This window comes from Salminus brasiliensis, chromosome 5 (genome assembly GCF_030463535.1).
Source record: "Salminus brasiliensis chromosome 5, fSalBra1.hap2, whole genome shotgun sequence".
In the NCBI taxonomy this organism is placed as follows: Eukaryota; Metazoa; Chordata; class Actinopteri; order Characiformes; family Bryconidae; genus Salminus; species Salminus brasiliensis.
In genome coordinates this window covers 40,318,093-40,342,400 of record NC_132882.1, presented here as the reverse complement: position 1 = coordinate 40,342,400, position 24,308 = coordinate 40,318,093, and the positions used below count along the sequence as shown (strand labels likewise).

The 24,308-nt window shown below is 44.0% G+C and overlaps 2 protein-coding genes across 5 annotated transcripts; both read left to right on the top strand.

Annotated features, from left to right (window-relative positions):
- Window positions 1–7,316: 7,316 nt before the first annotated feature.
- Window positions 7,317–15,728, top strand: LOC140556451 (uncharacterized). 4 transcript variants are annotated; one of them, XM_072680391.1, is made up of 2 exons: window positions 7,317–7,447; window positions 11,480–15,728. In XM_072680391.1, exon 2 carries the CDS (start codon window positions 11,544–11,546, stop codon window positions 15,225–15,227), a length of 3,684 nt encoding a protein of 1,227 aa, XP_072536492.1. In that variant the 5' UTR covers window positions 7,317–7,447; window positions 11,480–11,543; the 3' UTR covers window positions 15,228–15,728. The 4 variants fall into 4 exon arrangements, with proteins under 4 accessions (XP_072536492.1, XP_072536491.1, XP_072536494.1 ...); XM_072680390.1 differs by lacking the exon at window positions 7,317–7,447 and adding an exon at window positions 7,560–7,712; XM_072680393.1 differs by lacking the exon at window positions 7,317–7,447 and adding an exon at window positions 7,820–7,900.
- A 1,390-nt stretch (window positions 15,729–17,118) lies between these two features.
- On the top strand, window positions 17,119–24,308 carry LOC140555712 (uncharacterized). The gene is made up of 2 exons (XM_072679017.1): window positions 17,119–17,283; window positions 21,024–24,308. The coding sequence occupies exons 1-2, from the start codon at window positions 17,220–17,222 to the stop codon at window positions 22,571–22,573; spliced, it is 1,614 nt and encodes a 537-aa protein (XP_072535118.1). The 5' UTR covers window positions 17,119–17,219; the 3' UTR covers window positions 22,574–24,308.

Genomic DNA, 24,308 nt, shown 5'->3' with positions numbered 1-24,308 from the left:
GCTTATTGTTTGTGGTCTGCTGTTTTGATCCTTTACAGGCTTCAATTTAAGGTTGTTACAACAAAGGAATAAAACATTACTCATGGTCATATCTACATACTGTAGTGGGGAGATCTAGATTAGGCTTTCTCTGTGGTTAATTCAAGCATGCATTTTTAATATTTTCTCTTTTCAAACCCAAAATGTCAAATGGAAGTACATGCTAATATGGTTCATGAGAAACCATATTAACCGCTCTATTAGCCTATGATCAGTTCCACTTCTCTCATAGGAGCCCTGTGTAGTTCTACATTCAAGACCGTAGTCCATTTGTTTCTCTGCATATTTAGTTGGCCTCCTTTCACCATGTTCTTCAATGGTCAGGACCCCACCAGACCACCACAGAGCAGGTAGTATTTGGGTGGTGGGTTATTCTCAGCACTGCAGTTACACTAATGTGGTGGTGGTGGTTGTGTTTTAGTAGTGTGTGTGTGTGTGTGTGTGTGTGTGTGTGGCTCTGGTACAAGTGGTAGATCAGACACTGGATACCAGCACAACACACACTAACACGCCACTACCACATCAGTGTCACTGCAGTGCTAAGAACGACTCAACACCCAAATACTACCTGCTCTGTGAAGATCAGGGTCAAAGGAGGCTAATGAAGTATCTAGTGAAACAGATGGAACTTCAGTCTAGAATGTAGAACTACACAGTGGGGTGGTCTTAATACTTCTAATATGACTGTGTTTACATGTACACTACATGTCCAAATGTTTGTGGACACCCTTTCTAATGAGTGCATTCGGTGTCTTTACATTTCACCTATTGCTGACATAGTTGTGCAGCTTGTCTAGTCCCTGTACAGAAATATTGCCAAAACAATAGGACATTCTGGGGCAGATAAACATGAACCTATTGGTACCACGTCTAATGCAAGACATGAGCTAGAGGAGTATAAAGCCCTCCACCTGTTGTGTAGCAGGGTTGTCTGGAAATAGTGCTGGAATGCTCTATCCAGTACTTAGGGGATGGGTTTGGCATCTTGTCCTCACAAATGCTCTTAAAAGTAAAGGTATTTGTCACTTGTACTATGCGAAATGTGTCCTCCACATATGACCCATCTGTGGTGGTGTACACACACACACACACACACACATATATACACTAGTGAACTAGGGGCAGGGAGCGTGCACACACCCCGGGGAGCAGATGAAGGGCCTTGCTCAAGGGCCCAACAGTGGCAGCTCACCGAGCCTGGTTATCAATAGCGTGGAGCTCTAACCGCTGAACCACCACTGCCCTTGTGCCAGAATGCAATCAAATCTCTACAGCAATGCTCCAAAATCTAGAAGAAGCCATTCCTGGTGAGTGGAGAGAGTTACTCCTAACTAACAAAAGCAGGGTAAACTCTTTAATACCCTTGATATTGGAAGAAACAGTGAACGAGCAGGTGTCCCAAAACTTTTGCTAATATAGTGCATATCTGTATGAACTATATATTTGTATAAACCACATCTATGTATCTATTATGATTATTTTATTATCAACGTAAGCCAAGAGATCTTCGGAATCAGAGGATACATACATATACAGTGATCAGAAGATGTCCTGTGTAATCTGCTCTCCTTGGATCTGACTTGTTTAGAGATGCTCTAGACAAATACTTCTCAACCGTGGTCCTGGAGGCCCTGAACCTGAACCTTTTAGTGTTTTCCCTGTTCCCAACACTGCTGATCAACTACTGAGCTCATTAACAGTCTGTTATTGAGTTAAAGTGGGTGTGTTCAAGCAAGAAAAGCACTGAAAGGTGCAGGCCAGTGGGCCTCCAGGGTTAGGATTGTGCTAGTCTAGCCATCACAATTTGGCAGATTGTTGTGCTTGCTTATGCTACCAGGAGTTTTGGGCCCTGTGAAAATATATTACACTAGGCCCCACAACTTTAAAAAATTCAGCCAAAATACTTAATTACTACATTTTTTAAGGCCCCTGTCAGTCACAGGCCTTTAAAATCACTTGGGGACTCCACTGACTTGTAATAGGGTGATTGGCTACCATTCCAGGCTTAACACGATGGCTACTGCAGTATGAAACTTTGGTGAAACGTGCACAAGACCTCTCACAAGGGGATGCATTTCGTAGCAGCCTAAACTTATAAGAAACGCAACAGAATCCGTAGGCGAGATTATTTCGTGGTCAGGGAATTGCAACAAGCAGGTTTTGTTGTATACAAAGTGAATAAAGCCTTTATTGTTTAAAATAAGCAAGCTGGTGCATGTATATGCTAAATTATCATATTTATTTATTTCTTTTTGAGTCACCGCAGTTTAAAACAACATCTGGAGTCTTTCTACTCTATGAAAAAGCAATTTACTTGATTGTTGACTGAAATGAACGTGACATTTTGCACGTATTGTCGTTGATATTAGGGTTTAACTAGGATTACCTCCCTTTCCAGTCCAGCGAGGTAGTAAAGTTATTTGTGCAAAATGCTTTGTGCAAAAATGCCTCCCGTGTTATCTGGGGTAAATGGTTGGAGAGAGAGAGAGTGTGTGCATGTAACAGAAATAACATCAGTTCAGAAGTTGAGTTGAGTTGAGAAGTCTGATGGCTTGGGGGAAGAAGCTGTTGCAGAGTCTGGTCGTGTTGGACCGAATGCTGCGGTACCTTCTTCCTGATGGCAGGAGGGAGAACAGTCTGTGTGAAGGGTGGGTGGAGTCATCTTGCGGTCGGAGGCTGTGCAGGTCCCAAACCAGGCAGTGATGCAGCTGCTCAGGATGCTTTCTATGGTTCCTCTATAGAAGAGGGTGAGGATGGGTGGAGGGAGACGAGCCTTTCTCAGCTTCCAGAGGAAGTAGAGGCGCTGCTGGGCTTTCTTAGCTGTATAGCTGGTGTTCAGGGAGCAGGTGAGGTTCTCCTTGGTGCTCTTAACGATCTCCACAGAGGAGCCGTTGATGTTGAGCAGAGAGTGATCGTGTCTGATCCTGGTCAGACCAGATCATCGCCTGTTCAAAACGTCACCAGTCTCCGAGCAGAAGTCGCTCAGTGTGGAGGACATGGGCTGAGTTGCTGGGGCAGGTGTTCAGGAGTCGGGGAATTCGTCCATTTACAGTGATCTGAAGGTTTCCTGTGTTATTTGGCACCAAAACGTTAGCAGCAGATCCTTTATGTCCTGTGTGTTCCAAGGTGTGGCCTCCATGGATCTGACTTGTTTGTCCAGCACATCCCACAGATGCTTGATCACCGGCTTTCTTCCTCAGAGCACTTTTGGTGGGTACTGCCCCCTGCATACCAGGAACACTGCCTTAATATGAGCTGCTCTGACCCAGCTGGTTTCATCCCTGGCGTGCATCTGTGTGGATGTTATCAGATGTCTCCTCCATACCTCTGTTCAGTTTAGGAAACTTATATTATCTCAAATTACAACATAGGTGGGCTGCTCTGGCTCCTCCACCTGTGGGAGGATGAGGATATTTGTTACTCAGTCAAGGAATGCTAGCAAACGGAGAGTGTTATGGGGACCAAGTTTGTGCTTGGTAATGTATGACCCTACACTGACCAACAGCAGCATACAGGGTGACATTTCTGCCATGCTGCCCAGGGACATGGACAATTGCACCTTTACCAATGATGTTCCTTCGCCACCACCTGGTCTTCTGCAGGTTGAACCCTGCCTCCTCAATGAAGACATATATTCATAGGGAGTAGCACTGGCATCAAGCTCAAGCTCTCTTTGAAAAAGCATGACTGGTCACTCAGCCCGACCTGCTGAAAGACTTCCTGCTGAGGTCCCCTCAACCTGCGTCAGACCAGCTGCCACCTACCAGTACAACCAGCAGGCCCTGCCCCACCACCACCCATGCCAGACCAGCGGCACACCCTCCTACCACTGCTACTTGTCTAATGACCATGTTACAACCTAAATGGACTCTTAACTATCTGCCACTAATAAAATTAATATCACCACTATTAACTATCATTACTCTGACCATCACTGCTGTGATTATATTAAGTTATACTTCACCATGAGTAATATATTATGATTTTGATCAGAGCAGTTTAACAGTATAGATGGTTTGGTAACTTTTATCAATAATTTATAAATAGTTCTGACCAGAGGAGGACGGGCCGGGTCCCCCTTGTGAGTCTTGGTTCCTCCCAGTTGTAAAAAGCACTATACACATCCATTTGACTTGACTTGACTATAATAGAGCCTACATACAGAGACACTGAGGTAAACAGTGACTTGTCTACAGCGAGTACTGAGAAGATGCTGTACTCACATGTACATATTGGTATCGTTGCTCCTTCACCTGGCCAGAGTTGTTCTCAGATTTTGAGACACGGTTGATTGTGGACAGGCTGACCTTGGCAACGTTGCGGAAATGGACACCGTCTTCCAGGACTCTTTCTCTGAACCATGTTTACTATGGTGGTCTTTCTGACTGGCTGTGAATTTCTAGCATCTTGTCACCTCTTGCTTGCTGTTCTACTGTCCTATGAAAAGTATATACACACCCATTATAGGACACATATTTTACATATTTTTACTGTATAGCTACGTGAGTGTACGGCAAAACATTTCACTATAGGGTACCTTTCTGTGAGCACTGTAGTAGACAGTAGTCCATAGAAACTGTAATTACTGTAGAGAGTACTGTAAAACTACTCGATGCTTAATTACCAAATTTCTACTGTAAAGTGGCCCAAATTCGGCTGGACTCGCCGCCCTGTTCGGTCAAGGTTGGGCTCCGAATGACTACATGGTCCATCAAAGTTTCTAATTGGAGATATTGGCTGTGTCTAAAATGTAAGAACTGCTGCCTAGTCAGACAGGAATCGAAGGTTAGTAGTCTAGCCTTCTGTTTTATTGGTGTGTTATTAATGTGTTATTAGCAAAAATGCTAATAGCTAATGACAGCACAGATAAACATTCATATCAATCTCATATCTATGAGTGCCAGGACATATTGTTGCCTTTGTGATTCGGCTACAGAGACCTTTATTACTTCACTGCCTTCGGAGACAGCGTGGACAGAAAGGCATCAGGCCAGGAAGCTACCTCCAGTTTCAGACACAGCCACTGGCTTGTCTTTGCCTGCCTCTTCCTACTCCTCGTCTTCGATGGTCTCCATGGCCTGCTAGGCCTCCTCCTACTCTCACTTTTCCTCTATGAAAAGGAACAGCAGTATAAGTAACCTGGGGCCTCTTTTATACTCTGACATATGACTGCACAGGTGAACATGAGTGAGAGTGACTGGTCATCACGCTGTTGCAATCTGAAGGCCAGTGTTTCTAGATGACCAGGCATTTTTGTGTGTGTATGTGATGAACGTCCATGAATGTTTATGAATGGAATATCTAGCAGTGACATAAGTGACATATCTTTTTTTTTCTCAGCACAGCATTAAGCCTTGACCTCTGACGATGTCTGCGATGCCAAGCCCTACAGAAATTGTAGTGTTAAGCTTTACTGAGAATGCCAGAGTCGTAGCATTCTCCCTGCAGTGTGGTGTGTCAAAACAACCTGTCCTTGAACGGCGGAGAAACAAAGGAGCTGTCTCATGGCCATGGCAGACTGTATAAGAGACTTGTCCTTAACTGCAATGCCAAGTTCACGTAAATAAAGATCACTTCAAGTGATCTCGTCACTTCAAGACTGGACTACTGCAACTCTCTTCTGTCTGGTCTCCTTTTACATCAGGCCCCTGCAGCTTATCCAGAATGCAGCGGCACGGGTCGTCTTCAACGTTTCTAAGTTCAGCCATGTCACTCTACTGCTGCGTTCTCTCTTCACTGGCTTCCTGTAGCTGCTGCCCGCATCAGATTCAAAACCCTGACTCTGGCCTAAAAGCCCAGAAAGAACCAGCCTCTACGTCCTTGATGGCGACAGTCAAAAGCCGTTCGGACACCCAGGGGAAGCTCGTTCCACCACTTTGGTGCAGGACAGTAAAAAGCCTGGACGCTTGTCTTCCGTGGATTTTGAGGGACGTCGGGTCGAGCCGAGCCGTACTTGAAGCTGGAAGGGCTCTTGGTGCTGATCGGCTTTTGACCATTGCCTTCAAGTACGGAGGGGCTGGCTGGTCCATTCTGAGCTTTGTAGGCCAGCGTCAGGGTATCTTAGAGGTGTCTTTGAATTATAAGTCTGCTGAGGTTTTTCTTGGGTAAATAGCAAAGCACTTGTAAGTCGCTCTGGATAAGAGCATCTGCTAAATGCCTTAAATGTAAATGTACCACGGTGTTGAACTCTCAATTTCACTGCACCACCAAACTGATATCCTTAGGGTGCAACATAGAATGAGCCAATGGGCTCGTATACACATGAATAAGCTTGTATACACATCTACCATGTTTACCCACTGATAAGCACCATGTACCCCAAAGTTAACCTTTGAGACAGACCTGAATGCAGAAGGGCAGGGGTATATACGGAATATCAGACGACAAGGGGTCCCTACTGTCCAGATGGCTAGGCGTACGCATACTCAGTAGCCACTTAATTGAAGAGCACTCTCAGCTCACAACGCTACGACGCCAATACGCTTGAAGGCAGATGCTTGGAGGAAAGCGCCGGATCCCCAGCTCTGATACCTCGTGGAACAGAGGCCTTGCTAACCAGCATCATGATGGGAGTGATGAGGGGAGAGAGAGCGCATGGCCGATTGTGCTCTCTCAGGCTCAGGCTGCTGATGTGTGCCAGTGTGTTACAATTTTGAGTAATGTTGATGGCACGGGCCACTGTGCTTTTTCAGCTCCTGACAAAACAATATAAAAACACCGTTCAGTGCAACAGACAATAAAGAGGGTACATGCTCTTTGGCAACACTGTATAATGCTAAACTGGGACGTCGCAAGGTAAACCCCCTTCCGTACACATGGGTATAAAGTTGGACATATGGGTGATGGATAATGACTGCTGGGTTGATTCAGATTCAGTGGGCAGGTGTTTGACTAGTCCGGTGGGAATATCTCTGAGGGCGTCCTTCCGCTGTGGTTTTGGTGCAGCCAAAGCGGTTCCCTTTGTAACGATGGTGGGTCAATTCATCAGCTTTCCATACGAGGGGCAGTTCGGTGCTTATATCTTAGAAGAAGAAAACTGCAGGTGCAAAAGACCTTCAACCAAAAAGCTTGTCAGTGAAATGCACATGTGGGTCACATGGGGATTGCCAGGTTGGGTTACTGTGCACCTGGAGCTCAACCATCTGTGATCCACATGCAACAAAAGCAAAAGCTTTTTATGAAATGATGGCACACAGTGATGATATTTGGTATGATGATGATGATGATGATGATGATGACTGCTGGGCTGCTTCAGAGTGCGTTTTGTGAGCAGCTCATGTAGGCAGGCGTGTGACTAGTCTAGTGGGAATACCTCGGAGGGCTTCCTTCCACTGTGGCTTTGGTGCAGTCAGAAGCCTCGCTTTATCTCCAGCGGCGGACCTGCACAATATGGACCCGGCTACAGCCTGTAAGTGTTCTGTCGTGCTTGTGCTTTTTTCCATGAGCTTTTCCCTGGTTGCATTTGAGTGCTTTTATTTTGAAGAAACGTGCAAGCTGCTGAGAACCCCCGCTAAAGCCTTCTGCTCTGCCAACCCACACCGAGGAAGGACGAGGCGGCTGTCCAATACACGCCTGCTCCCTCACAATGTGTGGCGCTAAGCTAAAGCGTTAGCGAGCACGCGGGCCGCCTCGCTCGACAACAGCGGGGGTAGGAGGCTGTGGAGACGGCCCAGGTAAGCGTTGTTCTCGCGCGGCGTTTTGCTCGGTGCTGAACAAATGCCGAGCCGCGGATAGCTACCCGAGCTAACCATCTGGATCCCTGGGGTCTCGGGCGGGCGGGCGAGTGAGCGAGGAGGCAGGCAGGCAGGCAGGCAAGCAGGGCGAGGAGGCAACCACGGAGCGCAGATTTACGCGAGCTAAGGTGCAGAGGTCACCGTCGTTTGTGTTCACGCGATAAAATAGCTTGCTTTCGGGGCTCGTAAACGTTAAGCGGATGCTCGTTTGTTGCTTTGGCGGTGACACGCCGTGCGTTTCAGTGGGAGGAGAGGAGAGGCCTGCGCGCCGCAGCCAAACGGTGTTGTGATGCGAGCGATCCTGCAACCCCTCATTCAGTCATGCACGGTTTGTTTTCCAACGCACGCGACTCACGCGCTTTCGGTAATGACGCCAGAGCCGTTTCAGACAGATGTGTGAAGTACAGTGGGTGACGTCACCTGTCAGGAAACGTCGAAGCCACTTGGCGTTAACGCTCAGAGCCGGCTCTCTGATATGACCACCACTGGAGAAATCGGTTAGCCACACATATGAGCCAGGGGGTCACATATGAGCCCTTTGTTTATGTAGGATGATTGGCATGTACTTGCCCATTCGTGATAATGTAATAACATATGTGTAATTATTATAATTCTAATACATTTATTGCTAAATGGTTTCTAATAACCGTACTGTGCACAGATGGCATTAAACACTGTCGACATCCATCGTTTTTCCATTCCTCGGGCTGGAAACTAAAATATTACAGAACTGGCACGCGGGCAGACGCCTTCTGGACCACCTCGTCCATTTTCCTCTTGTTATGCTTTGGATGCTTGTTATGCTTTTATGATGTCATTAGGGCTGATAGTAACATCATAAACAATAATACAAATTATTTATTTATATTATTTATTATTTTTATTCAATATGTTCTGTTTTTGTTTTTTTTACATCACTTAATGTAGAACATTGTTATAAAAAAATAAATTGAATATTTATAATTCTAAAAAAAAAAAGTGCAATAAACTTGAAAGAACCTGAAGAAACTTCAGAATTGTTTGCGCAGCTTCAGGCAGTTGCTAGGCAGTCTCTAGGGTGTAGCTAGGTGGTTGCTAGGTTCTTGTCATGGTGTTTCTAAGTGTTTACTATGGAATCTCACATGGTTTATAAGGTGTTGCTAGGCAGTTGCTATGGTATCCAAGGAGGTCGCTATGGTGCCTTTGGTGGTAGCAGTAGTACCCCACGTGGTTGTTAGGGGGATATTAATGTATTTGTATTATGTAAAGATAAGAAAGCTGCACAAGCTTTTTGTACCCCTATTCTATTAGACCATCTGTCCAAATGTTTGTGGACATCCCTTCTTTTTGTGTTGGACAGGGGTGGAGTTTGGCCTCCGCCTTTAACCCATCTGTGCATTGAACACACACACACACACATGCACACATGCACACTAGTGAGCAAATGTGCCCAGAGCGCTGGCAGCCATTGCTGCAGCACCTGGGGAGCAGAGAGAGTTAAGGGCCTTGATCAAGGGCCAACAGTGGCAGCTTGCCATGCCCGGGTACCGAACCCACAACCCTGTCATCAATAGCCCGCTGACACATAAATGCAAATGCGCACACCCGCAGCTTGTCTAGTCCCTGTAGAGAAGCGCTGCCAATAGAATAGGACTCTCTGGAGCAGATAAGCATGAACATATTGGCACTAGAGGGGTATAAAGCCCCCGGCATTGAGCTGTGGAGAACCGTGTTTTCTGGAATGATGGTGCTCTATCCAGTGCTTATTGGATGAAGTGGGGTGGTGATCATCCAACATCTTGACCTCACTAATGCTGTTGTTGCTGAATGCAATCAGATGCTCAGAGTAATGCTCCTCTAAACTCTAGTGGACAGCCTATCCTTGTATCCTAAATAATTGTTATGGTGTTGCTAGGGTATCTATGTGGTTGCTATTGTATCCTAAGTGGTTAATGTGGTATTCCAGGTCCAGGCATTTACTATATGGTCACCAGAGTGAACTGTTTTCACTATGGGGTTTTGCTAAGTGCTTGCTGTGGTATTTCAGGTGGTTGCTATGGTATCTTAAATAATTGTTATGGTCTTGCTAGGGTATCTATGTGGTTGCTATTGTATCCTAGGTGGTTAATGTGGTGTTCCAGGTCCAGGCTTTTACTATATGGTCACCCGAGTGAACTGTTTTCACTATGGGGTTTTGCTAAGTGCTTGCTACAGTATTTTAGGTGGTTGCTATGGTATCTTAAATAATTGTTATGGTGTTGCTAGGATATTTATGTGGTTGCTATTGTATCCTAGGTGGTTAATGTGGTTCCCAGGTCCAGGCATTTAGCAGGCTTTTACTTTATGGTCACCAGAGTGAACTGTTTTCACTATGGGGTTTTGCTAAGTGCTTGCTGTGGTATTTCAGTTGGTTGTTATGGTATCTTAAATAAATGTTATGGTCTTGCTAGGGTATCTAGGTGGTTGCTATTGTATCCTAAGTGGTTAATGTGGTATCCCAGGTCCAGGCTTTTACTATATGATCACCAGGGTGAACTGTTTTCACTATTGGGTTTTGCTAAGTGATTGCTGTGGTATTTCAGGTGGTTGCTGTGGTATCTTAAATAATTGTTATGGTGTTGCTAGGGTATCTATGTGGTTGCTATTGTATCCTAGGTGGTTAATGTGGTAGCCCAGGTCCAGGCATTTACCAGCCTTTTGCTATATGGTCACCAGAGTGAACTGTTTTCACTATGGGGTTTTGCTAAGTGCTTGCTGTGGTATTTCAGGTGGTTGCTATGGTATCTTAAATAATTGTTATGGTGTTGCTAGGGTATCTATGTGGTTGCTATTGTATCCTAAGTGGTTAATGTGGTATTCCAGGTTCCAGGCTTTTACTATATGGTCAACAGAGTGAACTGTTTTCACTATGGGGTTTTGATAAGTGCTTGCTGTGGTATTTCAGGTGGTTCTTATGGTATCTTAAATAATTGTTTATTGTGTTGCTAGGGTATCTAGGTGTTTTTTTGTTGTATCCTAGATGGTTCATGTGGTGTCCTAGACTTGGATACTACATCAACTAGTCTATGCTAGACTTCTGCACCCCAAGCCATCTTGAGAAAAACAAAATCAGCAAAAAATCCATTGGTGTGTTAGCCTAAATGCTAAGCCAGTGCGAGTTGGATTAGTGTTGATATCTCAAACTGTGGGTTAAGTTAGTGGGTAAAAATCCAGCAGAAAAAGAGGAATATTAAAGCCATTATTTCAGTTTTTCTTCAAAGGTCATCAGGGTGCAAAGACTTTGTTCCCCCCGCCGTGTTAGAGTCAATGATTAATGACTTTCCAATGGTTATTGAAGGTTGTGAATTCTGATCTGCAAATTAATCTAAGACAAGTGGCCATTCAGACATTTGCTGTATGTCTGTTGTTGCCAATGTGTGTAATGTTGGGGCATCTGGGGGCCTAAAGTTTTAAAGTTAAAGGTTCAAGAAATGGCCTTTAAACCAGAAGGTCATCAGTTTGATTCCCTAAACGGATTCCCCCTACTGTGTGTGCTATGGCGTGTCTGTGTGTGTTCATTGCACAGATGGGATTAAATTCTTATGTGTGGAACACAAATAGTAATTGCGTGCTTCTACCCCAGGCCTGTGGCTATCACAGTGACAGTCCTTACCTGTAGTAAATCATTTCATTGACCATGATTAATGTTTTGCAGTTTAGATTTACTTTGTTTGCTTTTCTTCTTCTAGGAAATCTACAAGAGTCATGGCAACGGAGTGAACAACTGGAAACCTCTCCGCCAAGCATCTCAAAATGCTTGGTCTTCAGGAAACAAGATCTGCTGGAACTCCATCCACCAAAACCTATAATTGTGTGGCATGCTCGGCCACATTTAATGGTCTAGCATCTCTCTTAGTACATCAAGCATCTCACGCCAATGAAATCTCCGACCACAAAGTGTCTACGCTGCCTACTTGCAGTCACTGCAGTGGCTTGTTTGCAAGCCAGGAGCTTCTTGAAAAGCACCACTGCATGGTACTACCCCTTCCTGTTGCTCAAGATGTATACAGGTGTGACTGTGGCGAAGAGTTTGGTGAATCGTGCGACCTTCAGGAGCATAAGACGAAACATGTGAAAGAACCACCACAGTTGGGTGAGCCAAGCGATACAAATTCTGAAGCAGAACCTGAAGTCAAGACAGCTGGCTGCCACGATACACCAGTTGAAGTTTTGCCCTCGCCTTGTGAGAACTCACCATCTCATTGTGTTGATGAGTCACCTGATCAGGACACGCATTCGGTTTCTGAGGCTGACAAAACGGAGTGCATCCCGACTTCAGATTTACCCCCTGTGCAAGACACCGTCGCTCAAGAGCATTGTGATGAAGGGTTGCAACCATCTGACCCCTCCGTCCCTTCGGCACTCGCGGAAGAATCGGACCCGGTCTCCGAAAATGAAGCCGAGATTGTGAAATTTGAGAAGAGCGCCCTCTCTGACAGCGAGGAATCGGCGAACGAAAGTGAGAAATTAGAATCGAACGATAAAAAATCGCTGCTTAAAATGCTCGCGTCTGCCTACTTGAGCCGCAGGCAGCCAGCACAGACGAAATGGGAGCAAAGCAAGAGAACCCTTCCCCCTCGGAAAGTTTCCCCAAGGGCTCCGATGCAGACCCCAGCAGAAATATCCACATCGAGCTCTGGCGATTTCGTTAATCAGTTGAGACAAAAGGTGGCAGAATATGGCCCCGCTGGAGAGGGCTGCAGGCAGCCAGACGGCAGCTTGGTTAACGTGAAGCCTAAAAAGAAAAAAAAAATTAAAAGGATTGTTTCTACAACCAAGACATTGTATCCTGTGGTGGCTCTTGAGACCTGTCAAAAGCTCGTCAAGGACAACATTGAGGGTAAGCATCAGTGTGGCGTCTGCCGCAGAGTGTTTCAGGACGTGGACAGTTTGATAATGCATCATGCCTTGCACAAAAAAGAACGAGTCAAATATTGCCGCCGCTGCCGACAGTATCTGATATGTGTCATTTCTGTTCCGAATAACCACATCTGCTCTGTCTCCAACGTTGGAACACCCAGGCATTTCACATTTGTAAGAAAAAGCTTCCTGACATCAAACAATCCTATGATGCTTCACTCTCGGAAACTGTTCCACTGTACGCTGTGCAACCGGAGCTACACACGGAGGCACAACCTCAATAAGCATAACTGTCAATGGATAGCCTCCCTTAAGTGCTCTGCCACTTCATCCGAACAAGATGGCAAGGTCCACAACTTTGGGGAAGGGTGTAGTGCTGGAGAACAGCTTGGGTCATTAGAGCACAATTCAGCACGCCATATAAACGTGGGTGTGAACACAGGGGACCTTCGGTTCGTAAAGACTGAGGAGCTCACTGCTGACTTTCCATTCAAGGAAGCGAGGATAGGGACGCAGCCTCTGTCCTCGGTCACGTCTGGAATCCACTTGGGTTCGGCTAAAAGTTTCCCACCATTTCTTGCCAAAGTTCCTAAATTCAGTTCAGTACCGTTAACAGAATTTACAGATGCCCGAATGAGGGAAGGAAGCGACACGGAGGAAAGGGAATCGTTAGAAGAGAGCCAGTGGACGGTGCCTCTGGATGACACTGAAATTGATGTGATGATGGACGTCGATGAGGAGAAACACCATTTGGTGGAGGCGCCCAAAGACAACTCCGATGATGTCGTCATTTTAGAACCCGCCATTAAATGCCAACCTAGTTTAGTCATGTCAAGTAAAGATTTTCAAGTGCACATCTCTGAAAGTGGTGTCAAGCGCTTTTCTTGTAATAGATGTCAGAGAAGCTATTCCCGGCGGTTCACTGTAAAGCAGCACCTTAAGATCTGCGGAGCGAGAAAATTAATGGAGCAGCGCTCTTTCGGAAAGGCCAGTATCCTTGCCCTTAAGAAAAAGTTTCCATGTCCGCATTGCGGAACGTCGTTCACCCGCAAGGACAATATGAACATTCACCGAAAGAGGTGCCAGTCGATAAGGAACGCAAGCATTTTGGTGGGGAACAGGATGCTAGAGAAGAAAAATCAAGCTTCCCAGGAAAACATGTTTGTGTTGCCCCCAGTTTCAAAGAGCCAGGCACGACAGGAGAGCGGCAAAAACAGTTCTGGGAGTGGAAACTGGGGGATTATGTCATTACCGTCCGTGCTCCCCAGAAGAGTGACCTGTGAGTGCGGTGCTGCCTTCACTTGCCCAAGGCTGCTGTTTGAGCATCTGCAGTTGCATGCAATGGAGTCCTACATTTGCTCACACTGCGGTGAGAATTTGCAGTCTTGGGCCGAGTTCGAAGCACACCAGAAATTGCACGCCCAAACTCCAAGGCAGAAAGGCGAGCAGCTGCAGCATTTTCAGGCAGCCGTTCAGAATCCGAACACCCAGCCGCAAGATCTGCTGAAGTCACGCTTGACTAACAGACCTCTCACTGAGCCATGTGTTTGCCACAGATGTAAAAAGATCTTCGGCGGGCGCAAGTCTTTGCTGAGGCACTTGAGGTTGAGCTGCCGAGGAGATGTTGCAGTTCAAAGGAAACACTGTTGTTCTCGCTGTGGCATGACGTTCCAAAGTCCCTTAGCGCATAAGGTTCATGTTCAGAGCAACAACTGTACGCCCTCCTTCAAACCAATGCGCTGCCCGGTGTGCGTCCGCTGGTTCAGTTGCGTGGATGGACTCAAAAGACACTTGGTTTCACACAGCCAGCAAAAGGTTTTGACGTGCCCGACCTGCAGGCACAAGTGCTCCAGCCACGAGGATCTTGAGGAGCATAAAAGGAAAGTCCATGGCACAAAGGAAGCGTCCGCATCGCCCACTATTCAGTCTGCACATGTTTCACAAAGCGACCCATCAAATGCGTTCCGCTGCCAGATATGTCAGCGCAGTTACCCAAAACTCCAGTCCCTGAAGGACCATCTGAGGAAAGTCCACCGGCCGCAAGGACTGAACCAGGTCGGTCTTGGTGCTGGCGGACTTCAGTCAGCAGTAGGTGCGATGCAGCAAAGCCAGTCCAAGCAATATCAGTGCCAGATCTGTGCACGTGCCTACCCTGATATTCAGTCCTTGAGAAACCACAGGAGGAGAGTCCATCGTATTCTAGGAAGTGGACTTCAGCCGTCAAAAGCAGCTGGACAGCAAAGCCATTCCAGTCAGTTTCAGTGTCACATTTGTTCACGCAGCTACCCGGACCTGAGGTCCTTGAGGAACCACAGAAGGCGGGTCCACCGCATCCTAGGTGGTCTCGAGATGTTCAAGGGCAAGGTCGTTCAAAGCCCGGACAATCCATTTAAGTGTCAGATATGTCAGCGTGGTTATCCTGATGTAAGGTCATTGAAGAACCACAGAAGGAGGGTGCATCGCATTTTAGGGGACATACCCGATTCTGCAAAAGTGGCTGCAACAGACGAGGAGCAGTCGAAAGCTGAGCCGGAGGTCCTTCCCATCTCTTCACCCAGCGAGACAGCATCAGAATAAGTGACCATCAGACATTTCTATGTCAGTGCAGTTCTGCGTTGACTTATACCTAGAAAGTTCAGTCCAGTTCAGCATCAGCTGAGGATGTCGTCAGACAGCAAACTGTGGGACTGTGCTTTTCTTCTTTGTGCACTTAACGTTTTTAATGTCCCCCCCCCCCAACCAGAGTCGGAAAGTAGTAAAGCTATAGATAGTATGAAGGTAGTATGTGTATATAATGGACATTTAGTAATAAAAAAGACAACTTTTCTTAACTCATTTCATTGTTAGATTCAGGTTTCGTTTTGGCCTTGGTCTTGAAATGTAAACGTTCCTCGCTCTGTTGTTCTGAAGCTTACCTGGTAGACATTTGAAAAGATGACGTTGGCAAATGCATGCAGAGCCTAAAAAACATAACTGTTGTAGATAAAGGTTTTATTTGTATTTTTTGTGTGTTGTCGGCGTGTCAAACTCAATTTTAATGCTCTAAACTGTATCAATAAATTCCGTGCTGTTCTTCCATTCGTTTTCCTCTGTTGGATCCAGCACTGGTTGTACATGCATTAGTGGTACATGCTAAGTAAATGCGGCTCGGTCAATTCAAGCCATATTTGAGGGGGGAAAAAATGAAAAAGCGCTAATCTATATATATATATATATATATATATATATATATATATATATATATATATATAAAAGAATAGTGTATGTTATATCATTGCTGTCCAATAAAAACATCACCAAATCTTCAAAATCACGACTTTACAGACAAAAATTTTGAATGGAGGTCAATGTAAAATACGAAGGTATTCCAGGTAATTTAGGGCATTTCTATTGGTCTATTCATCCAGAATTATTTACACAGTGAAAACTAAAAACCAACAAAAATTAAGATGTGAAGATGGTTTTCAATGGACAGCAGCAATCCATTTATAAAGGGTTTTCCACCTTTGTGAAGAACCCTTGTCCAGCAGCTTTTATCACTAACCCTAATCAAACTACCTGGTCCATCTAAATATTGCCTATTGCCTATATTATATTGTATTGTAAATTTTTTGTAATATTGTGTATATCCAAAATGGCAACTTTACAGGAGAAAGGGGGAAATCTGCTTAACTTTAAATAAAAATATAATATTTTATATTTTAAGTAATTTCTATTAGTTCATTTTCTATTAGTTCATTTACTGAACGCTGGACACATGGTAAAGAATAACAATCATATTTTTTAAAAAATGTTTTTTTTTTCAAATGAAAATGTTTTTTGGTTTTTATACATTTTTATTACAAATTTGTTTTTCATTTCAATTTCTTTTATGAAAACTTGATTTTAAGATGTGAAGCTTAACCGGGTGCCACGCTAGCGTTTTATGACGCTTAGACCACCTGACATAATTTTAGGAAACTGTAATTAACATAACTAACTCTTATCTGAATATTGACAAAAAATATTTATAATAACATTTTAATACCTTTTTTTTTATCATGTGACTGGTGCACATGTTAATGTTATCGTGGACACAGGGGCAGAAAACAACAGATACATTTTTAATAAAAGGAAAAACTCACTTCATTACATCCTAAAAAATAAAAATATATTATAATAATTATATTTATAAAAAATATAAATTCAAAGATGGGTAAATTAATTAAATCAATTAATTAAATTAAAACATATTTTACTTAAACATAGATGCTCGTATGTTGATTTTTAATTCATATTGTTAATGTTTGGTCAGATGTGAGAAGTGAGAGCGGGATGTGATTGGTCAGACTGGCTGAATTTCCACCAGTTTGGGACCTTCGTTGACTTTTCCCTTTCACAGCTGTAACGTCCACCCCAGCCCGCTAGGGGTAGTGTAAGCGCCTACGACGCCAGCGACTTCCCGGCGTTGCAATGGGAAGAATGGGAGGGAGATTGGCCACCAGTGTTTCGCATCAGGAGAACAGCCCCTGATTTTTAGGGGCAGTGGTGGTCACTTACGGCTGTTTCTGCGCGGTTATTGGTTCCAGTATGTTGTCTGTGGACAACATGGACTTACCCAGTGACTGTGGTCAGCTGCTGTCGGATTGCCAAGGTAAAAGAAACCAAAACAAGAGCGGGGTCGGGGGGTCGGGGGGTCGGGGACCAGCTATGCTAGAAGACGTGGAGACTGGTCGTGTAATGCTGTTATTTGGGGGTTGTCACGAGTCATTTTTATTGCTGTTAATTCGTCCAGTCCTTTTTGGGTTTAAACAGGTCCGTGAGGATGAGCTGACTTCTTATTAGTCGCCTTGTTTTGGGCATTAGCATAGCTAACCTAGCTAGCTACCTAGCTAATAACTAGCTGTCTGTCCCCCTTAAATAGTGCAGCAGTTGCATTCTGGCGCCTGTGGGACGGATGCTACTTCCAAAAGCAAGGAGCTTTAAAGACTAACGGGAGGAGAAATTGCATTTAGCTGATCATTTATCACTTACTGTATTGTTGTACTGAAATGTACATTCATATTTCATCAGCATTTTTGATAAATCGCTGCTAACGCATCTCTTGTCATGGGCTGGGCTGCAGGCTCTGGCTCAGGCTCAGGCTCTGGCTCTGGCTCCACAGCTTGGGTGTTGTAATCTATGGAGCACTGATCCAGAGGTCAGCAGCATATATTACTTAATAATATTAGCATATTATTAGTGTTGCCTCTTGATTAAATGCTAAATATTAAATTAGATCTAGACAAACAGCTCAGTTTGATCTGGCACGGCTGGTAAGGCTGGCAATGCTAATGCAATTCACAATTCAGCATCACAACACTTGCTATTCTACAGATGTAGCCAGCCAGCTAGTGTAGCTACTTACTGGTGTTCTGATACAGTACACGTACGATACGGTATCAGGAAAGTTGATTAACCCATGCTTTAGGACTAGACCTAATTAGGATCAAGGCTACTGAGACTAAAATGACAACTAAGTGAAGACGCATTAAAATAAGATACATATGTGCTATAGCTGTTTATAGGATTACTGTAACGTTACCCTGGAAGCACACAGATCCCTTCATCCAGGTGGTCTTTGGCAGAGGATGTATTGACTTTGGACTTTGGAACTGCCATTTTGGAGGTATTTGGTGTTCAAGGCACTTATGCAGTTAATAAACTCTGAGCACTTTCTTTTTGTTTGTTAGTTGTCGGTCTTTTAAAGTTGCAAACATGAAGAAAATCCCCGTAGCAGTGGTCGTCCCCAAAATCTGCTACTTCCTCTTATGGCCCATTTCCGCTCTAGATGCGCAAGATTACGATGCTGTTCGCGATGTTTAAATATTGTTCTCAGACGTGATTTTTTTTTTTGCTAGATGAAAGTTGAAATACCTTTCTAAAGCGGGAGCTTCTGTTTTTAAAATTTCATCCAAGCGATTGGCAAAGTGAGAGAGCGGAAATGCACACTACGTGGAAGTGGCCGATATTGTGGACGGGCGTAGTTAGGGGTTGTTCATGATTAGCCACGTCACATCAATAATTACACACACAAATAGTAATATATAGTTTTTTATATAAAATAATAAATATGCATTAATAAATTAAATAAAATAATTTAGGCCAAAGTGGCCCGAGTGGCCTTGCTGTCACCGGAGTGGGTGGGTGGCGCGCTCTCCCCACATCACTCCAATGCGGTGCTGTCCGCCAGTCTGCTGGACGATGCATCGGTGCTTCCCCGCATCGGCAGGAGTCTGGCACCGACTGGCTGCGCACCCGTCAGAGGGGGCCTCTCTTGATTTTCGCCCGCACTAGTGTCGGGAGCATTGCATGCGATAGGGGGAGAATACATACGGGCTGGGTATCATATGTGTTGCATGACTGTGACTTGTAAATGTACAGATCACTTTATCCAGGTGGTCTTTGGCTAGAGGAGGTAAAATTGAAGTGTCCTTTAGGTTGAGTGCCATTTTGGAGGTATTCAGTGTTCGAGGCTGTTGTGTAGGAAACGCTGAACATTTTCTGTTTGGCTGGTGCTCTTTTAAAGATGCAGACATAAACGTACTGTTCCTGTGTTGGTCTGGATTAGCTACGCCAGTAATTAGACATCCAGGGAAGACCGCAGACACGGATAATCCTTCATTAAAAATGTAAACTCCTGCACCCAGCCATTTGTGAAATCCATGGGCTTTAGGGATGTAAAGTTTCTAAACTGTGACACGCTGTAAACTCACACTGGTACTATAAGCAAGATTCCTGGTAATATCAGAGTACAAGGTTGGGGGGCAGCAGTGTACGGTCAGAATTCCAACTTTTTGCAGTCAGGTTAGTAGATTATAGACAATTTATCTACACAACATTCTTTGGCATCTTTGCTGAGTTTGTCCTCTCACTGTATTCCTGCTTTTCCAGTTTTAGCACTTCTAATGCTACAAAAGATCACAGATGATAATCTGTGTAATTTAAGTTTGTTGATTCTCTGAATTACAAGATAATTATTGTCTTAAAATATTGCTACGTACACGGCGGAGAACATTTTTGAATGCATCAAAAATGCTTAGTTTGCCATCGTTTTCAATGAGAACGCATTTACGGACAGCAGAGACCAACGCGTTAACTGTCCATTAAAAAAAAGGGGGGGGGGGGGATCACCAGACTACAACACATTAATGAAAGAAAATCCCACAATAGTCACAGAAATAACTTGAATCTAACAAAAGTAATAATAAATAGAAATTCTATTAAAATGAACAAATTAAATTCCGACATTGATTTCGAACCATGCTTCAACAGAATTATATTTAAAAAAAACTAAAATAAATAAATATATAAAATAGGCCTGGACAAAAATTATTGTTAACTTAATATGACCTGCGACTGAGACCAAGCTTTCTGACACTGGACAGCATATTTCTGGAATCCCTTGATAGTCTTTTTGACACCCTGTGCCAGATGCAGCAAAGCAGCCCCAGAACATAACAGAGCCTCCTCCATGTTTCACAGTAGGAACAGTGTTCTTTTCTTGATATGCTTCATTTTTCCGTCTGTGAACATATAACTGCTGTGCCTTGGCAAAAAGTTCCATCTGTCCATAGGACATTCTCCCAGAAGCTTTGGGGCTTGTCAACATGTAGTTTGACCTTTTATGATTTGTTTTCAACAATGGTGTCCTCCTTGGTCGTCTCCCATGAAGTCCACTTTGGCTCAAACAATGTCGGATGGTGCGATCTGACACTGATGTTCCTTGAGCTTGAAGTTTACCTTTAATCTCTTTAGAAGTTTTTCTGGGCTCTTTTGTTACCATTCGTATTATCTGTCTCTGCGGCCACGTCTAGGGAGGTTGGCTACAGTCCCACAAATCTTAAATTTCTGAATAATATGTGCAACTGTAGTCGCAGGAACATCAAGCTGCTTGGAGATGATCTTATAACATTTACCTTTAACATGCTTGTTTATAACTTTCTTTCTAATCTTCTAAGACAACTCTTTCCTTCGCTTCCTCTGGTCCATGTTGAGTGTGGTGCACACCATGTCACCAAACAGCACAGTGACTACCTGTAGCCCTATATATAGGCCCACTGACTGATTACAAGATAGTAGACACCTGTGATGCTAATTAGTGGACGCACCTTGATTTAACATGTCCCTTTGGCCACATTATTTTCAGGGGTACCATCATTTTTGTCCAGGCTTGTTTTAGGAGTTAAGAATTCTGTTGAAGCATGGTTCAAAATCAATGTTGAATTCAGATTTGTGTTATTTCTGTGACCATTGTGGGTTTTTCTTTTATTAACCGAGGGGATACCAACACTTTTGTCCATGTGTGTACTTTCAATTATTCACAGATTAATTGCGCCTCTCTTTCTCTGACAGATGTGGAGGCCCTGGTACAGGAGGAATTCCAAAGACAAATACTTGAGGACAGTCTAACATTTGGTTTGGCCAAAACTACAGGAAGCAAAACGGATCTTTGGGACAGTCTGTGGAAGCCAGTTGGTCAAAGCTTTCATCCGGCTGTTAATCCAGTTGTTATACCGGTGGTTAATCCAATTGTTAAACCAGTTGACAATGCAGTCATTCGTCCGGTGGGTAATCCAGCTGGTAAACCAGTTGATAGTCCACCTGTTGGTCCAGTAGGTAATCCAATTGTTAATCCAGTCTTCTGCTTGGCTTGTGACACCATGTTCATCAATAGACTAACACTAGAGGAGCATGTGTGCCCTTATGTCAACTTCATATGTTCGTGCGGAATTAGTTTTAAAAAGTATCCTGAAATGTGGTCCCACAGTACGTCGCACAACCACAAGGCGACGTATGTAATAAACCACAAAAGTGCGATCCAGAGCAGGATCAACTCTGTGAAAGAGCAGGAGTGGAAGCTGAAGGTTTTAGAGGAGACGGCAAAGAATGTCGGCATCGCTCAGAAGGGCGCTCCGTTTACCCCTGTGCCGCATCCTCCGTCAACCAGGTACATAGCTGGAAAAACGGTAAACCTCTGGAAGCGGTTCAAGCCGGTGGTGAAGCTGGAGACTTTTCAGAGATTCTGCACCAAAAAGAAATACATGTGCGTCATTTGCAGGGAAGCGATGTGCTCGCAGGACATGCTCATTGAGCATGTCAGTGCCGCCCACAACACCACCTGCATATACGGCTGCAGTCGCTGCGGGCTACTTCTGATCGGCCGGGTGCCTCCGAAAGTTCTCCACAGGTGTGGCGCCATTCATACTAATCCGTACGGAAGGTTCACCCATGGCCAGATGCTGAGAGACCCTTTAGCAGCCGAGAGCCTGTATATGCCTTACGCTTGTCAGTTTTGCTCTTTGAAATTTAGTCATCAGGTGCACCTCAGCAACCATGTCCGATTCAACCACAACAATGTGTCCAAAGCACAAGAACCTCCAAAAACCACAGCGCTATGGAGCGTCATAGAAGGAGCGCAACAGCCTTTGGAGAGCGTGCCAAACGGTACCTTGCAAACTTTGAACAAGGTGAGGTGTGCGGTTTGCGGAAGAAGGAACATCTCGATTGAGATGCTTGACCAGCACTGGTGTACGTGGACACTCACATTGCTGAACTCCAAGACGATAGCGAGGATGGTCGGCGGGAGCACTCAACAAAGATCAGATTCGTGTCCGCCGTCGGAAAATAGCAGCACTGATGTAGGCGTCCATTCTGAAGACGTCAATAATGTGAAGACGTACGGCCATGCGAAGCTTCTGACGATAAAAACGGAGCCTGTAGAAGTGAATGTGACTATGATGCAAACTGACTTTTCCTGTAGGACGTCTGTAAAAACCGAACCTGAACTACATGATATTGACAGTGGAGCAGGAAAGGCCCCAGCTGAAATCAACGGACTCTTTTACCAGAAATGCAGTGTTCCCAATGCTAACAATCTGAAGTATTTGTTTAGTAGCATATAGGGCCAAAGCTATCGATGAAATGCTTGTTGGAACTGTTTGTTTGTTTGTTTTTTACGTTTACTTGTTGTAGAGCAGGGGTCATTGGTTCCAGTCTTTGAGGGCCGTAAGACAGCACAGTTTGCAGTTTTCCGAACATTCGTTCATGTTGAAGGTTACTGCTTAAACAAACATGATCTGATGATCTTTAGACTTGGTCCAAATCTGATAGTGGATTAATTGTATTTGGGACGAGCAGAATGTTTAGAACTCTCTAGAAATGTAGGTTTCATTTCTCTGGAATGCTAATTCACATAGATTAGTTCCAAGTTTCTACATTTTTCCAACAAAACGTGAACATAATATATATATATAAAATATGCAAATCAGCATTGGCCAACGATTCTCATAGTGACATGTTTTTACTACTACCTATATCCCTAAACCTGAAAAAAAAAAAATGGAAATTCCACCAGTGCTCTGCATTTCTGTGTAAATCAATAGTTGACGGTCATTCTGGGTGGTTTGATGTGAAACAAAAGTTGTAGAGAAACTTAGCGACCCACTGATGTCTTTACAGGGGTGGTAGGATAGGACACCACACAAATATAGTCATTTTATTTATTATCCAAAAACCTCAAATGCACCTACACATCCTCTGGGTTGAAATACAGATAAAAATAAATAAATTACTTGCAACACCCTGCGTATCGCTGCTCTCCATTAAAAACCATGTCTCCGTTTTTGTCTGTTTTTAGTTTTCTCCATAGTTTGAACCCTGTGTAAATACTTCTGAAGGAATAGACCAATAGAAATGCTTTAAATTACTTGGAATAAACTCTGTAAATTGACTTCCGTTCACAGTTAAGAACATTTTTGCTTTCTGTAAAGTCACCATTTTGGATAGCAACGATATACTACTCTGCTTTTTTATTTTTAAGTTTTTTTTAAATTATTATTTTATTTAATTAAATAAATGGCCAAAATCGAACCTCAGAACTATTATAAAACAGTGCCTGAGTACTCGGGCAGCTTATTCATAGCCATGTCGTATACTGATGTTTTCTGCAATATTGCTTTCAGAGGCGTTTCCAGTGGTTCTCTAGAACAGAGTGTTTCAAATCAAACCACCTGACCGTGTTTGTGTTGGCCGTTTAATTGTTAAGAACTTTTAAAAAAATTTGGCAGAAGATCCCCACCAAAATAACCAGGTGTTTTTGACCGGAATTGATGACAAAATTCTTACTGGTGTTAATATCTAGTGATTATGTTGCTCTGACATCACCAAAATGTTCTCGCTCCTGGTCGGCATATTAAGTCATTTTCGTGGTGGTTCTTCCATCTACACATCCAAACGGCTACTCAGTGTTGGAGTGTGATAGATGTACACTCTTGAAAAAGAAGGCGCTTCAGTTGTTGTTCTTTGCGGGATGGAATTTACAAAAACAACAATTTCTCTAGAACAGAGCATTTTAAATCAAACCACCCGACCGTGTTTACGTGTTGGCTGTTTTAATCGTTAGGAACTTTTAAAAAATTTGGCGGAAGATCCCCACCAAATTGAACCAGGTGTTTTTAACCGGAATTGATGACCCCTGTTGTAAACAATGTCCATCTGCAATTGTAGTCAATTCCATATGCTTTACTTGATAATATAGCTTTCAGTCAGTTCTGATTGTCTTGACATGGACAAAAAAAAATGGTCAGTTATTTTAAGTAATGCCAATAAATATATTCCCTCACCTCCCTAGATCCCCTA